At 53.7% G+C, this 17,335-nt stretch overlaps 1 protein-coding gene across 2 annotated transcripts in view; it reads left to right on the forward strand.

Annotated features, from left to right (window-relative positions):
* MYO7B (myosin VIIB) overlaps positions 1–17,335 on the forward strand; it is a 75,823-nt gene that overhangs the window by 18,150 nt on the left and 40,338 nt on the right. The window contains exons 7-14 of one of the 2 annotated variants that reach the window (XM_029225932.1): positions 365–478; positions 2,564–2,717; positions 5,155–5,231; positions 6,314–6,433; positions 6,733–6,875; positions 10,793–11,003; positions 11,630–11,765; positions 16,777–16,940. In XM_029225932.1, coding sequence (XP_029081765.1) covers positions 365–478; positions 2,564–2,717; positions 5,155–5,231; positions 6,314–6,433; positions 6,733–6,875; positions 10,793–11,003; positions 11,630–11,765; positions 16,777–16,940 — 1,119 coding nt within the window. Of the gene's footprint in view, positions 1–364; positions 479–2,563; positions 2,718–5,046; positions 5,232–6,313; positions 6,434–6,732; positions 6,876–10,792; positions 11,004–11,629; positions 11,766–16,776; positions 16,941–17,335 lie in introns of those variants that run through there. The other variant, XM_029225933.1, reaches the window with a different exon arrangement.

Here is a 17,335-nt window from a genome sequence, read left to right on the forward strand (position 1 = left end):
TGAATAGGAAGGCTTCACCGTAGACTGTAAAGAGTCCGGGGTTCTGAGTCAGAGGGCCCGGGTCTGAATCTGGACTCACTGCCTCACCTGTGACTCCGGGCTGCAAGGAGCGGTCAGGATGCAGGGAAGCCCCGGGGAGTGACGAGTTCCAAGGGCAAGGTGGCCTTTCCGCGCAGAACAATCAGGATGAGCTGGCCTTGGAGGAGGACAGCGACCAGGGATGGCCATCCCTCGGGTCAATGCCGGAGCGCTACCCGCTGAGGAAGAAGGAAGCTGGGACAGGGGTGGGGGCAGGAGACAGTCCTGAGGCCCCGCAGCCTCAGGCGAGATGCTTACAAGCTCCCTGGAACTCCCTCCCCACTAGGCCCCAGAGGAGCGGAACTACCACATCTTCTACTGCATGCTCATGGGCATGAGCGCAGAGGAGAAGGACCTGCTGTGCCTGGGCGCGCCCTCCGAGTACCACTACCTGACCATGGTGAGGCCCGCGCTGCGCCTTCCCTCCTCCCCCCTCCCCTTCCCACCCTGCCCCCGCCCTGCCCCGCCTCTCCCTGCCCCTCCTCTCCCTTCCCCTTGCCCCCTCCCCTTCCTACCCCTTCCCTCCTCTCCTGCCCCTCCTCTCCCCGCCCCTCCTCTCCCTTCCCTTCCCCCCTCCCCTTCCTACCCCTTCCCTCCTCTCCCTGCCCCTCCTCTCCCTGCCCTTCCTCTCCCCTCCCCGCCTCTCCCCTCCCTGCCTCTCCCTTCCCCTCCCCCCTCCCCTTCCTGCCCCTTCCCTCCTCTCCCTGCCTCTCCTCTCCCTCCCCACCTCTCCCTTCCCTTCCTCTCCCCACCCCGCCTCTCAATAACAATGAGGAAGACAGAAGAAGGGCCGGCTCCTGCTCAACGCTTGGTTTACAGCCTCATAAAAGCCCAAACTGTGGTCGGGCCCCCGGGCAGGGACTGAGAACTCCCCTTTTCCATTCTCCACTCCAGCCTTCCTGTGTTTGGCATCCACTTTACGGCCATCAGAGGCTTACCCCTGTCCGTGTGCTTCCTTGTTTCCTACTGAACCCATGGTCCCGCCCCACAAGCCTCAACTTTTTTTGGTACCTATGGACAGAAGGCTCTGAAACCCTCGTTTCATTCCACTCACCGTCCTCGTAGGTGCCACTAGAACTTGAGCTCCAGGAGAGCAGGGGCCTTGCTCGCTGCGTCCCCATGCACGAACAGTGTAGCACAAGCAGCCATCAGGCTCACCTTGCTGCTGAGGGAATGAATGAAACCCACGTCTTGACCCTGTGTCCTGCCTAAGCCCTCTCTCCTGGGTCTCTGCCTGGAGACCTTCATCATCTCTTGCCTAGACCATGGTGCTAGCTTCCTCCTGGGTCCCCCCTCTCTCCAGACTTGACCCCAATCTATCATCCAGCCCAAGACCTCCCACAGAGCAAGTCTGACAGACCACGTCTCTCATTACAGCTCTTCAGGGGCTCCTTGTGTCTCCTTGGCAAGGTTTCCAAGTCCCTCCAGATCCCACCATCCACCAACCTCTCCCCCTCAACGGTGACGCCAGGCTCCTTGCAGTTTCCACCCGTGCCTCCCACCTCACGGCCCAGTTCTGGCCATTTCTCCCCTGTGCTGCTGTGAAGCTCAGCCTGAGGGACCACTCAGATGCCTCCTCCAGGAAGCCTTTCCCCAGCTCCCAGGAGGCCGCCCCAGCCCCCTTTGGTCTCAGCGCCTGTAACAGCCTATGACCCTGCCATTCTCTTTGTGCCTCTCCTCCTGGATGCAACAGCACCCAGGGCAGGGCCTGGTCTCTCCATTTCTGAATTCCCAACAAATAGCCCAGGGGCTGGCACACAGTGAGCCTTGGAAAGTGTTTGTTAAAGGAATGAACCCGTGATGTTCCCGCCCCCACCACCACCACCACCACCACCAGAGGGTGAGGCAGGCGTTACCATGGATGGCTGACAAATAGAGGCTCAGAGAAGCCTAATGACTTGGCCGTGGCCACACAACTGTCAAGCTACCATAGCACGCTGTGTCTGTGTCACCACCGTTCCGCCTCTGTGTATTTTCTTTTTCTTTTTTAAAAATATTTATGTATTTATTTATTTTTGGCTGATTTGGGTCTTTGTTGCTGTGTGCGGGCTTTCTCTAGTTGTGGCGAGCGGGGGCTACTCTTCATTGCAGTGCGCGGGCTTCTCATTGTGGTGGCTTCTCTTGTTGCAGAGCACAGGCTCTAGGCGCACGGGCTTCAGTAGTTATGGCACGCAAGCTCAGTAGTTGTGGCACACGGGCTTAGCTGCTCTGCGGCATGTGGGATCTTCCCCGACCAGGGCGCGAACCCATGTACCCCTGCATTGGCAGGTGGATTCTTAACCATTGCGCCACCAGGGAAGCCCTTCTGTGTATTTTTTGAGCTTGGGCCTCCAGGTGGCCCCTTGGGATCCACCCAGAGCCAGTGCAGTATCACTTACCAGGGCCCTTTGGCTGAATCCCTGATGCATCCCTGCCTTGCTGGCCCTACAGTGGAGGAGGTAGGGTGTGGGGTGGCCTCAGAAACCTGATGGGCCTGATCTTGCAGGGGAACTGTACCTCTTGTGAGGGGCTCAATGACGCCAAGGACTATGCCCAGGTCCGCTCAGCCATGAAGATCCTCATGTTCTCCGACTCCGAGAACTGGGACCTCAGCAAGCTGCTGGCCGCCATTCTCCACCTGGGGAATGTGGAGTTCATGGGTAATGCTGTTTCCACCCAGAGTACACCCCCTGGGGAGGAAGAATGGGGAGACTGGGACAGAGGAGGAAAAAAATCCCTGCGGGTCCTCACGCAAAGGACCCACCCAAGTCACGGCATCTTGGAAAAGTACATTGAAAATTTTAGCTATGATTTTGGAGGCCTTGTGGGGTTAGGGGGAAGATGCCAAAGCTTAGGGCCCTCCAAAGGTGAAGACTCTGATCAATCACCCCCCACTTTGGGCTGGGAACCCAAAGGGTGAACCAGAGTAAGCAAAGCTGTGCGTGAACTTACAAACCAGCTTGTAGGCATCCAGTTGGTCTACGGATTAAGGTGTCCTGGCTTGTTAGTGCCTCCAAGCGCCTGAGTGACAGAGTTGCTGACAATCCTCTGTGGAAGAAAATAGCATCAACCTAGATCACAAATTATTCCTTTAAACCGTTTCAAACACAACATCCAGCGTGCCTCCAAAAATAAACAAGAACAAGGAAATGAGATACCATGAGCAAGAATCAGCAGACACGATAGACAATAGAAACAGAGCCACATAGATTTCAGAGATTGGAATTACTGAGCACAGACCACGAAGAAGCTATGCTTGCTTTGTTCAAGAAAAAACCAAGCTTGAAAATTTAGACAGGGAACTGGAAACTATAAAAAAGTGACATTACAGATTTTAAAAGGAACCACATAGAAATTCTAAAGTAAAAAAAAAAAAAAACCAAAAAAACCAAAATGAACTCAATGGATGAGTTTAACGGCCAGGTTTTTTTAAATATATAGTTTTTAAATTATTTATTTATTTATTTTTGGCTGCATTGGGTCTTCATTGTGGTGCGCGGGCTTCTCACTGCGGTGGCTTCTCTTGTTGCAGAGCACAGGCTCTAGGCACGCAGGCTTCAGTAGTTGTGGCACGTGGGCTCAGTAGTTGTGGCGCACGGGCTTAGTTGCTCCACAGCATGTGGGATCTTCCCAGGCCAGGGCTCGAACCTGTGTCCCCTGCATTGGCAGGTGGATTCTTAACCACTGCACCACCAGGGAAGTCCCTAACGGCCAGTTTTATAATGTGAAAAAGGAGGAAATGTCAGAAGAAACTGTGTGTACAGCATGGAGAGATAAAAAGATGGAAAATATAAAAGAGAGAGTAGGAGACCTAAAAGATACAGTGAGAAGATGTAGTATACATTTGATTCGAGTTCTAAAGGAAAAGAGGAGGATGGGGCATACACAACATTTGAAGAGATTATGGCTGGCTTTAGATCTAATGAAAGACACCAATTCATAGAGCAGTGAGGAAAAGATGGACTTTTCAATAAACTGTTCTAGAGCGATTGGGTATTCATATAGAAAACATGAACTTGAACCACTGTCTCACAGGATATGAGGAAATCTACTCCAGGCAAGTTGTAGCTAGGTGACCATGTAATGAACCAGACGTGGGTGCTGACAAGCAGGGGGCTTCAGGTCATGGAAGAGAATCAAATGTGATATTGAAGAAATGAAGCCAAGTGAAAGAATACAGACAATTATAGATCATACTTACACAAAATTTAAAAACAGGTAAAATTAAATGCTACAAAGGAATGCAGGTAGTTAGATGACACACAGGTAAACAGGTAAAATTAAACGCTGTTTAGGGATTCATATGTAGGTAGTAAAAAGATAAAAAGAAAATAGGGAACTGGTTTCCATGGAGGTCAGGAGAATACTGCCTCTTGTGCAGGAACTGGTCTGAGCAGGAAAGGATGTAGGAGGCTCCGGGTGTTAGCGAGGCTCTGGGTTTTGGCTTCAGTGGTTGTTACACAATGTTGACTTAATAATTATCCGTTATAACATGCCCTTGGATTTTATGCATTTAAAAAAATCTGTATGCTTTATTTTACAATTTTTTAAAGTTTAAAAAAGAAAAAAAATACAGAAACAGCATTCCTTCCTCCCCCCAGCTCAGCAGCCCTAAGGTGGAGGGACCCAAAGGGGGGGGACTTGAACTAGGAGGTGGGTCAGGAGACTTGCAACAGAGCTGGCCCCGGCTTCCAACCACTCCTCCTCTCAGCTCCGTGCTTGTTTGACCAAACGAATGAACACGCATAGGTTTCTATGGACAGCAGAGTGGATGGAAGGGGACTGATGGCTGATTTTCTCCCTCAGTAGACCCCACATGCCCCACCAGCACCTTCTCCCTCCAATAACTTCAAACTCCCCTTTGCATCAGGGTCCCGATCTCAGCAGAGGGGGACATACCCTGTTAACAGTAGTTACAGCTAAGGTGTTGATAGGTCCCCAGGGAGGCCTCTGCTTTCAGAGGGGGTACTGGGAGAGGCAGTGCTTCCCTCCTGGGGACGGTTGTCTCTAAGTGTGGATCTGGGACTGCCTTCCTGAGGCCTCTGACCCATCACTTCAGGCCAATTTGCCTCTCAGGGTCATTGCTTCTCTCTGCAGCTACGGTCTTCGAGAACCTGGACTCCTCTGATGTGATGGAGACGCCCGCCTTTCCCACCGTGATGAAGTTACTGGAGGTGACTGGGCTGTTATGTCCGCCAGCTTCCATTTTCGTGAGGAGCCCCGGGGGTCTGGGCTGACAGCCCTTCCCAGGCTCTAGTTCCTTCCTCCTACCCCTCTCCCAGGCTCTCCGCTCACACCCCGAGCTCCCTGGTGGAGCGTTGCAGGCCCTGGGGGTGGGAATCGGGGTGGGGCCGTGGAGCTAACCATTAACCAAGTCCCGGAAATGATCAGTTTGACTTGAACGTGTGTTTCTTCCCTTTTCCCTGACCCTCCTGCTCTTCTGTGGCCTTCACTCAACTTTCCACCCCACCCAGACCCCAGGCTCTCCCCACTCACACAATCTGATGTCCTTACATCAAAAGGTCCCTGCCCCGTGTCCTGGTCCCCGGGGCTTCTCCATGAGTTGTGCTATTCTGGGCCGGTGGAATGTGCTCAGACCATTCACCCTACAGGTTATTAAGGAGACCAAATACAGCGTTGACTTGGAGGATGAGCGATGGGACATTGTAATGTCCTCCACATCACACCCCGCTGGCAGGTCCAGTGGAAAATTAATAGAATCAGAAGGGGTGGGGGAAGCAATCACATTAGGTGGGCGTGTTTTGCTGCTAATGTTCTTCATGTGGTTCAAGGTTCTCAGAAACCTTCCATTTTTGCTGGTTCAGTCTTCCCCGCATGGTGGGAGGGACTCTATCCAGACTCGTCTTGCTCCCTTGGGTCTTCAGCCTCCAGGCAGGAGTGACGTCAGCTGGGGCGTATCCAGATGTCAATGGCCAGGCCTCAGAGCCCTTCCTTCCCACTGTTTCCCAGGGTCCACCCAATGGCGGACCCAGCTGCAGGAGACCAGCACAGGACTGGTCAACCAAGCAGCCAGCATGCTCGGGGCCCACCCAGCTTATGCATCCTTCCCCAACACTGATACCCCAGTGCTCAGACTGACCCTGGACCGGGCCCTGCCCAGCATCCCGACTCTGGCCCTAGTCACAGGCATCTCCTACCCTCAGGCCTTGGGCATAGGGTATTTTGTCATGAGACAAGGTGTTGGCGCCAGGCCCTGCTCAGTCAGCTGTGATGCCAGCCCCCACCCGCCTTCCAGGTGAAGGACCAGGCACTCCGAGACTGTCTGATCAAACACTCCATCACCATCCGTGGGGAGTTTGTCACCAGGCCCCTGAACATCGCGCAGGCTGCAGACCGGAGGGATGCCTTCGTCAAGGTGCAGAGCTGCGGGAGAAGGGGCCCGCATGTCAATCTGTTGAGCATGGCTCCTTGCCTTGTGGGTGGACAGCAGGAAAGGGCAGAGATAGCTGGGCAAGTCCCAACTCTGCCGGTCACCTGCCTGTTGACCGTGGGCTGCCTAGTCTCTCCAGGGTGGTTTCTTACCTTAAAGTAGGGATGATCTCCTTGAGTAGGTCCATGAGATCCAGTGTGCCTGCAGCCTTTCCAGGTGAACTGGAAAGGGCAGCCTTCCTCTTGTACATCATAGCCTGTGGGCTGTACCCCATGTCTCCACAGGGCATCTATGGGCACCTCTTCCTGTGGATTCTTAAGAAAATCAACGCCGCAATTTTCACCCCACCTGCCCAGGACCCCAAAATCGTGCGAAGGACCATCGGCCTCCTGGACATATTTGGTTTTGAAAATTTCCAGAAAAATAGGTATGGAGATCAGTGCACCTGCTTTTGGAAAATGGAAGATAAGCTTAGCTCTTCTCTGAGCCAGCTGGAGGGTAGCCATTCCTCCCCCTCTGGGCTAGGAGCAGGACCTCCGCTCACAGACACCAGGGTGAGTCCCTCAGCAAGACTATGGCTTTCCTCAGTGAGGTGGTCCGTGCGCATCCCCTGGCATCCACAACATGTCTAGAAAAAGCCACATAACTAAAACCATCTCTGAGAGTCAGGCTAAAAGCACCTCAGCATTCACCACCCCCCTTGAGCCATCCACTCTCCTCATGAACTAGAGTGAATCATCACATGTGGTTAGGGTGAAAATGGAAATCAATAACACTGATGCAACTGCATCTAGGTGGGATATCATACTAGGTAATGGGGTTTGTGGCCCATCACCGACTCTTCAGTTTGGCAGGGGTAAGGTGAGGCAGGACACTTCTGATCCAGTGTCCCAGTCTGGAGGCTGAAGATCTGGAGGCAGGAGGCAGTTCAGAGAAGTAATTCCCAGCTGAGACTGTGATGAAGGCTGGGGGTGGGGGTAGAGAGGGGTGGTGAGGGGAGCCAGGCAGTGGGGCCAGATGAGGACAGGTGTTGCTCTGGGGCATTATCCGGGGGCTGGAGGATGAGGAAATGAGGACTGGGAACAAGCAAGCAGGAAGCGTCCTACATGCGTGACCTAGCTTACCCAGGTGAGCCTGGTTCATTTAAAGGGATGGGCTGGATGGAGTCTAGAGTTGGTCCTATTACCGAACTGAATTCAGGTCTGCTCACCCAGTGTGCAGCAAAGCCAATGTACTGACACTGGGCTATAGTGAAGGAAAACACAGCGTTTATTGCAGGGTCAGGCAAGGAGAGTGGGCAGCTCATGCTCAAAACACAAACTCCTTGATGACTTTCAGGGAAAGTTCTTTAAAGGCAACTTTAGGGGTGAGGATCACAGGGTATGTGGTCAGCTTGTGGACTTTCTTCTGATTGGTTGGTGGTGAGGTAATGGGGTGAAGTTTCAGGTAGCTTAATCATCAACCTTCTGGTTCCAACCAGTCTGGGGTCTACATACTTTGGTCAGCGTGTAGTCACCATCCTCCACCTGGGCAGGGGTCTTAGTTTCTGTAGAAGAACTCAAAGAGATGCATCAGATTGTTATGTGTACCCCTTGAGGAAGAACTAGGACTCTGTTTTATCATTGCATTATTGTTTCTTGACTGCATTTCCTCACTTCCCTAATTAGTAACTGCTTGAGTCTGCTCTTTGGAACTCAGGGATGGCCTAGGAGACTAAAGCCTTTCTCTACAAACAAGAAACGGGGGACGCAGAGGAGCTTTTGTACCCAGGAGGGTCCCTCAGGGTCCTGCTTGGTTTCAGTTCCAAGTGGAGGCCTCTGGGCACTATTAGAGGAGCCAAGGGGCTGTCCTGACCTTGGCATGTCCCTGCCTGAGGCCCTACCTCCAGCTGAGGTCTGAGAAGGTCCCTTTGTTGCAGGAAGGGGGACCGCTTCCAGGGCCCAAGAGTGGGCCCTTGTCTAACACCTGGAAATGAATTGTCCAAGGAGACACATGTGCTGACAAAGAAAGAGACTTTATTGGGAAGAGGTGCCCGGGTGGAGAGCAGGAGGCTAAGGGAACCCAGGAGAACTGCTCTGCCACATGGCTCGCAGTCTCAGGTTTTATGGTGATGGGGTTAGTTTCCGGGTTGTCTCTGGCCAATCACTCTGACTCAGGGTCCTTCCTGGTGGCGCACACATCGCTCAGCCAAGATGGATTCCAGCGAGAAGGATTCTGGGAGGTTGGTAGGACATATGGACTGGTGTCTCCTCTGTCTTTTGACCTTTCCCGAATTCTTCCGGTTGGTGGTAGCTTGTTAGTTCCACATTCCTTACCAGGACCTCCTGTTTAAGATAACCCATGCAAGTGGTTACTATCGGGCCTGGCCAGGGCAGGCAGTTTTGGTCAGTGGTTTCCCTATCAACTTGGCCAGGATTGTCAAGATACAAGCCATTCCGAGTGCAAGCACATGGGGGTGACAGCCTCCCAGGACCAGCTCTCTGCAGGCAGGTGGGATGGGGTAGGGCTGGCAGAACTCAGCCCAACGCGATGCAAACTCTAAGTAAACTAAAAAGTGATTCTGATCATTGGTTTCTGGCCCTGAGAGGGGCCGTTGAGCAGAGCAAGCACACTTTTGGACCCTGTGGAGGTGGATGAGTAGTTGGTTGTAGGGGATCTGGGCCATGAGCTGGGTTTGCGACAGGGCCGCAGTCCGGGGGCCACATGGAGGAGCAGGGCCATGTCACTCGCAGCACCCAGTCACTGGCCCGACCGGGGTTCACCGAGCGCTCTTGTCGACTGAAAAAAAGTGCACAACCTCAAAGTTGAGAGTCATGTTTTATTCAGTGGACATTCTTAGGACTTGAAGCCCAGGAGACAGCATCTCAAATAACTCTGAGAAAACTGCTCCGAGGAGGTGAGGGGGGTCCCAAGGCATATAAAAGTTTTGCAACAAAAGGCAGGTAGTTGGAACATCAAAAGATTATTGTTAATTAAAGAAAATCGGACATCCCAAGTTAAGGCATTTAGTGCTTTTCTATGTATGGGAAGATGCAAGAGTCTGGGCTCGTTGAAATCATTCCTTTGATACGCACCTCAGCTCTCTGGGGCCAGGATCCTGTGCTTTCCCATCCTGAGTCTCCTCCGGGTGCATCGTTGCGGGTGGCTGCAGTCTGATGACTGCTAGATGGTGGTCATTCCTTGTCTCCATCCTGAGTTCCCTCAGGGCTCGTAGCTGTGACACCCTTTGTTTACTGATATGACAGGCAGCATTCTTAGTCCATACTCTGCAGGCAGTGTGTTAACTCTCTTGGGTTAACAGACCTTGAACAACGAGTCCCGGGTACCATGCGGCTTTGCATAAATGGGCAACCCATCCTGAAAAAGAAATGCCTAAGTGAGACCCAGAGGGTGAGCAGACCAAGCAGGTCAGAGGAAGGAGGGGAGGGGCTCACACGTGTGAAGAAGACTCAGAGGTAAGGAGGGGCCAGGTGCCTTCCCAGCACTGTGAGAAGTCCAGGGTGCCCCTCAGCCACTCCCTGGCAGAGACGGGCAGGCTTTCTACTGTGTCACTGTCTGTCTGGATCCCAACAACAATGGGCACCCCGGGTCCACAAGGATTCGAAGCAGGGGGAGAGCGGGATCAGATGTGCTCCCTCTGGTGGCTGTGGAGAGTGACTGGGGTGGGGTGAGGCTGGAGGCAGGGAGAGCCATGAGGACGCTGTCACTGTGCTCCAGGTGAGGAAGAAGGGTGGCCTGGATTAAGGTAGCAGCAGTGGCGGTGAAAAGAAGTAAACAGGTCTGTGTTGGGGGAAGCGTGGACCAGACTTTGGCAACTGATTGGAACTGGGGAGGAGGGAGAGAGGGGTGTCAGGCATGATGGGCTGGTTTCTGACCCGAGCTAGGGGCGGTAAGTGGCGGACCCATTTCCCAAGGTGGGGAACCCGGGAGGGAGAACAGGTTGGGAGGATTGGGGTGGGGGTAGGGAGTGTGTCTGGTTGATGCAAAGGAGCCCAGCCAGAAGCTCATCTTAATACCAAAGCCACTTGCCCATGGATGCTTGGGTGGCTACAGGACACTTGGTCCCCCAGGGATTGTCTCCGTGTCAGGATAGGCAGGCCTGGCAGAGGACCGCAGGGGACCGGAGGGAGACAAAGGCAGGGGCTTGATGATACACAAGCCCCCTCATTTCTCTGAGTCTGTTTGCTGTGGGGTGGAGGAGGTGATGGAGGCAGAGGTAGAAGAAGAGGGAGGCTGTGTGTCAGCGTGTGCATGTGTTTGGGGATATGCAGCTGTGTGCCAGTGGCCGGCTGCAGCAGCGATCGAGCCAACCCTTTCCCACCCGGGGTGGCCCTGTCCCCACAGCTTCGAGCAGCTCTGCATCAACCTGGCTAACGAGCACCTGCAGCAGCTCTTCGTGCAGCACGTGTTCACCATGGAGCAGGAAGAATACCGCACCGAGTGCATCCCCTGGGACTATATCCACTACAATGACAACCTGCCCACGCTGGACCTGCTGGCCCTCAAGCCCTTGAGCATCATCTCCCTCCTGGACGAAGAAAGCCGCTTCCCACAGGTGCGCCCCTGGGCCCGCCGCCCCTCGGGTGGAGACCCCACACGTGGGAAACTCCAGGGCTGCTGGAACCTCTGCCGGGAGTTAGCAGACAAGCCCCAGCCTTCCAGCCTTCCTCTCCTTCAAGGCCTGCCTCCTGCAGGGAGGCACCTGACTCTACCCTCACTCCCACTCCCCAGAATGCATTATTTAGATTCAAGAACACACCCCAAGAGGGGGCTTGTTCAGCCTTGTAGGTCAAGGGCTGCAGAGGGTTCAAGACAAGGAAACACTTTCATTCTCACTTTGGGGGACTCTGCCTGTCCTTGGGGAGATGGATTCTCAAAGGTAGTCAGGAAGAGCTGTGACCCACAGAAGGGAGAAGCTCTGGTCCCTGGGCAGTTGTAGGGAAGGGTAGAGCAGGAAGCTGGCCGTGCGGATCGCCCGACCCAGTCCCTACTCCCGCCTCTGTCCTCACTCACCACAACAAGCTGTCGCCACCTGGGCGTCCGTTTGCTGTCTGTAGAAAGGCCCTCAGTCATTCAGTTGTTTTGCCCCCTTGAGGGAGCCCTGAGACCTGGGAGTGTGCCAGCTGACCTCCCAGTGGCTGGACTCTGGGACCTCAGCCCATAGGGTGTCCATTCTTCCAGGGGACAGACACCACCTTGCTACAAAAACTGAAGAACATCCATGCCAACAACAAGGTCTTCCTGCAGCCCAAGAACATCCACGATGCCCGATTTGGCATCGCCCACTTTGCCGGCGAGGTGTACTACCAGGCAGAAGGTGGGTGCAGCTCCTCTCCACAGCCCCTTTCTTCTAAATCCCGAGCACTCCAGGGAGGCCAAGGAAAGAAGGCTGAGGGGACTAGGTCATTTTGCAGAACCAGCAATGGGACAGAGGGAATGGAATGGACCAGGCGTGTTGGTTTGTGTTTTGTTTTGTGGGTAATAGTTCTATTGAGAGATAATTCACATACCGTAGAATTCAGCCATTTGAAGTCTACAACCCAATGGTTTTTAGTATGTTCACAGAATTATGCAGCTGTTGCCACAATTTTTAAACTTTTCCATCACCCCAAAAGAAACTCCCATTAGCGGTCATTCTCATTTCACCCCAGCCCTAGGCAACCACTGATTTCTGTCTCTATGGATTTGCCTGTTTTGGACATTTCACATAAATGGAATCGTACACCATGTGGCCTTTGTGACTGGCTTCTTTCACTTGTCATAATGTTTTCATGGTTCTTCCACGTTGTAGCATGTGTCCATACGTGTGCAAATATTTTCTCCTATTCTGTGGGATATCTTTTCACCCTCTTGGTAGTGAAAGTGTATATGCTGAGATAAGGTCAGGCATGGTTTTGATTGGAGAAATAAAGGCCTGGGGTGGTCAACCTGCTGATGTGCTTAGAAAAATGGGAAAGGCGGCCAGAGAGTGCTGTGGTCAGGAAAACGAGGCAGACGGTCATAGTGTCACTGTGGGACTCGTATGGAGAAATGAGGAGCTGCTCTGATCTGTTTAAATGGAAACCTGGAGTCAGGGATGCTCCAAGCACTTTTCAGGTGGAGGGACAAGGCAGCAGGAGGGGCTGATGTTTTTACATAGAGGAGGGGCAGTGTTAGGAGGTCAGGGGATTATTTCTGTTGGAAAAATGAGGAGGTGAGGCTGCTCCTTCGTAGTTCCCACCAGATCCTGGCTTTGGGGCTCTTCTGAAAGGGAGAGACCAGAGCTAGTGGGACCCCAGAATCCCAGAATACAAAGACACTGAGCGCATCAACCTCCATGGGCTACTCAAGGCCAAGTTTTAGTTTTTGAAGTGACCTGAAACTTTCATGTATGCTAAGATTAAGGTAGCTTCTTTCTGAGTGCAAAATTTTATTCATGCTCTTTAAAGATAGGCCTGCTGGGTTTTCTTTTGGTGCCCTGCTGTGCTGACAACTTAAGCCCCATTTACTCTGTCTTTTGAGGGACTGAGCCCAGGGGTGCCTTGACCCTCCCCCGACTCTGAGAACACCTGGGGCTGGGAGGCTTTGCCTAAGCCTGGAGAGACACAGGGTGCCACCAAGTGTCTGCCCGTCCCCACCTGCAGAAAGCAGCCTCCTGGCACACAGTTGGGAGAGGGGCTTAGGTGGCCTTGGAGCCTCGCCTAGGCTCTCACCACTCCCAGCTTGGTGAGGGCCGCATGGCCCCAGCTCCCGATCCAGTCCCCTCCTCTCACAGCACCAGCTGGCAGAGGGGGAACCAGGCTTCCTTCTTCCACCCCTGATGTGGCCTCCCTGCACCCCACACCAGGTTTGTGGGTTTTTCTCTTTTTTTTGGTGTGCATACAATTCAATTATAGTTTTGTTAAATTAACTGTTAAATGGCAGAGATACACAGATGAGCTTTATAGTATTTTTGGGGTTTTTTGTTTGTTTGCTTCTTTTTTTTTAATAAATTTATTTATTTGTGGCTGTGTTGGGTCTTCGTTGCTGCACGCGGGCTTTCTCTAGTTGTGGCGAGCGGGGGCTACTCTTCGTTGCGGAGCGTGGGCTTCTCATTGCAGTGGCTTCTCTTGTTGCGGAGCACGGGCTCTAGCTTGCAGGCTTCAGTAGTTGTGGCACGCGGGCTCAGTACTTGTGGCTCAGGGCCTCTAGAGCGCAGGCTCTGTAGTTGTGGTGCATGGGCTTAGTTGCTACACGGCATGTGGGATCTTCCCGGACCAGGTCTTAAACCCGTGTCCCCAGCATTGGCAGGAGGATTCTTATCCACTGCACCACCCGGGAAGTCCTATGGTATTTTTGTAGTTCCTTAGTACCACTTAGTACTTCAATATTGTATCAGCTTCTGATATCCTGTAAATGTGAATTAGAGGGAATAAGAAAAGTCTTTCATCAGTTATCACTTTTAAATTCTGAACAAAATAGAGACCACACACTACTCAAATTCCTAAGAATTTAAGAATGCATCCCACTAAAATGTGGGGTGACTCAAGGTGTGAGGACAAGTCAGGGTCGGACCCTTGCTGGATGAATCCCTCAGCAGGCCCCGGGTCCTCATCTAGCCTGGCTTCGAGAAGCAGCCTCTTCCAGTGCCTTCTCCCTGCGATTCTGTGCCCTGCCTCAGGTGGTCCACTCTCTCCCATGGCAGCAGGGGAGGGATGCTGTCTGCTCACCCCCAGACCCACACCTCTGTTCGTTGGCCAGCGCTGCCATAGCAAATTTCCACAGATACGTACAGAAATGTATTTTCTCACAGTTCTGGAGGCCAGGGGTCCAAGACAAAGATGTCGGCAGGACTGGTTCCTTCTGATGTCTCTCTTCTGGCATCTTTATTGTCTCTGGGTCCTAATCTCTTCTTCCTCTTCTTTTTTTTTTTAATAAATTTATTTATTTTTATTTTTGGCTGTGTGGGGTCTTCGTTGCTGCACGCGGGCTTTCTCTAGTTGCGGCGAGCAGGAACTGCTCTTCATTGCGGCGCGCGGGCTTCTCATTGCCGTGGCTTCTCGTTGCGAAACACGGGCTCTCCACGCAGAGTCTTCAGTAGTTGTGGCGCACAGGCTCAGTAGTTGTGGCACAAGGGCTTAGTTGCTCTGCCGCATTTGGGATCGTCCCAGCCCAGGGCTTGAACCCGTGTCCCCTGCATTGGCAGGCGGATTCTTAACCACTGCGCCACCAGGGAAGTCCCTTATCTCCTCTTCTTATACGACACCAGTCAGACTGGATTAGGGCCCACTCTAACAGCCTCATTTTATCTTAATTATCTCTTTAAAGGCCCTTCTCTCCACATATAGTCACATTCTGAGGTACTGGAGGTTAGGGCTTCAACATATGGATTTTGGGGGCAAACAGCTCAGCCCATACATTGCCCTCCCTGATTTCTGGAGACTCAGTCCTTAGGCTGGAGGGCCCCTTGGCCCTAGAAAGTCCTTCCAAGGCCCCAGAGCAGGGCTTGTAGAGGGGCCCTGGGGTTCCCAGGCCCTCAGGGTCTCCTTAGTGAGTGACAGACACGCTTCGTTCTTAAACCTACTCTGTCCAAGCACACACATATGCTGACACGCATGTGCACACAACGCCCATGGGCACACATTCATTCCCAAGACCAGTGCAGTTTAAACCTATGATGAAGAGGGAAATACGTCTCAGGACCTCACAATCAGCAAGTCACCCCCCCCATCCTTGAAGCCAGGAAGCCAAATTGTGTCTAATTTCTTTCGTTTCCCCGTTTTGGGCTTCCAGGAAGAGCAAAGCAGCTACTGCCCCCACGCTGGTTCCGCAGGGGCGTTTTGAAATGGCCGCTCCTGCACAGACCGGCGAGCTGGGAAGGGTGGGCCTCCAGGTGGGAGTGCCCAGGTCTTCCTCTCCAGACTGCAAGCTGCCTGGATGTGGCCAGGTTGCCAGATTTTCAGGGATTATGAGGGGTGGGGAGGTTTCTGTACTTTCTCTTTTTCCTTCTCTTCTTCTTTTGGCTCCTTTATGTAAACACTCAGTTGCCTCGATCATACTTGCCCAGGGTCCCCAGAAATTCAGAGCCCTGATGAGAGCCTGCAGGAACTGCCCTCGGGGAGGTCTAAACTGCACATGGAACGGACACTCCGTCTGCTGTGCTGTTAGTGGGTTCCTGGGTGTATGTGGCAGTGACAGCGGTGGCTGGGATTGCTGGGATGTTGAGGGGCATGGACTCGGTCTTGCCCGTGGTCCACCCAGGGAGCCGTGGCTGGCGGAGCAGATGCGAAGTCCTCAGGCCACCCCTGAGCCAGGTGACAGGGCGGAAGGGAGCCCCAAGGAGGGCCCCTCGCCCCACTTGTGGGACAAGAGAGCCTCCTGGAGTACAGGACACTTGAGCTGGCCTGAAGCAAAAACCAGAGTTGGCCTGGGTGGGATGGGAGGGTAGAGGGTCCCAGAGAGCTCGTGGAGGCTGCAGGCCCCCCTGGAAGAGATGAAACCCCCAGGGGTGGGACACAGGGCCTGGGGGAGAGATGAGGTCTCCGTGGGGTGGGGTGCAGGCCCCAGGGGAGAGAGGAGGGAGAAGGCAGGCACTGGCAGCAGAGAAGAAGAGGAAAGGTAAGAGGGGTGACGGGCGATGTGCCCTCTCAGGAAGGTCCCTGGGGGCAGAGGGGCCAGGCAGGCAGGGAGGGGCAGGGGGCGGGCAGGCTAATCAGGCGGAAGGACTGGTGGCAGCTTGGATGGGGGCGGCAGTGGGGATGGGGGCTAGTGCCGGCCGCGGGATGTGGCTGTGGCCGTGACACCGGCCGGCGCCGGTCCCCGGTGATGGAGGCAGGTCTGGAGGGGTGGCCTGCGGGACTCCTGTCGCACCGTGCCCGAGCTGGGTGGGGGACTCTGCTTCCCCGTGTAGAGAAATAACTGAGGACATGGAAGGAGACGTGCCCCATGAGTCCCCCCGGCAAGCTGGGTGGGTGCGTGCGAAAAAGCCAGAACTGCAAGCAGTCCTGAGTGCTTTGGGCGCTGATCCATGAAATGTCCTCAGTATAATCAGAATAATGGGAACACAGGGAAATGTCCTTGTGCTCCTTTTGCGTTCAAGGACGAAGCATGACACGTTCTTAAGAAAGCCCACCGTTTATTGTATAATCAGTAAAAGCATATCTGGCTGCTTGGTGTTTCTGGAATGTTGAGAAAACAAGTCTTAAGATGTAAACATAGATAATGCTTAAATAAAAGTCACCACAGCAGGACGAGACGGCGCTGTATCGCCTGAGAGAGCAGCAGCCCTCTACTGTTGTGTCTCTGCACAATTCATCTCGTGTGGTGAGCTTACTTTCAACCCTGACATAAGAAACTATGACACCCTGCAGGCTTCCTGGAGAAGAATCGGGACGTGCTGAGCAAGGACATCCTCGCCCTGGTCCACTCCTCCCAGAACGAGTTCCTGCGGGAGATATTCGGGCTGGAGTCCTCGGAGCGCAAGCGGGGCCGAGGGACCATCGTCCAGGTGACGGCAGGCAGCCAGCTCTTCAAGGTGGGCTCGGTGGCCCTGCCCAGCCGGGGGCCTGGGTTCTCGGGTCGGGAATCCTCAGGCAGGGGGCAGAGGTGACTGAAAACGGGGAGAGGGGCTTCAGGGGCAGCGGGCGGGGCGGGGGCGGGGGAACAGGACTCCGCCTGCTTCCCAGTGAGTGGTGGACTCTAGACGGCCCACCTGCTTTGGCTTCTCTTGTTTCTTTCCATATCTGTCTCTGTGTGTGTTTTGTGTGGTGTGTGTGTCATGTGGTGCGTGTGTGTGTGGTATGTGGTGTGTGTGTGGTATATGGTGTGTGTGTGGTATGTGGTGTGTGTGTGTGGTATGTGGTGTGTGTGTGTGGTATGTGGTGTGTGTGTGTGGTATGTGCTGTGTGTGTGTGTGGTGTGTGTGGTGTG

This window comes from Monodon monoceros, unplaced genomic scaffold (genome assembly GCF_005190385.1).
Source record: "Monodon monoceros isolate NGI ecotype Baffin Bay Population unplaced genomic scaffold, NGI_Narwhal_1 Super_Scaffold_16, whole genome shotgun sequence".
Taxonomy (NCBI): domain Eukaryota; kingdom Metazoa; phylum Chordata; class Mammalia; order Artiodactyla; family Monodontidae; genus Monodon; species Monodon monoceros.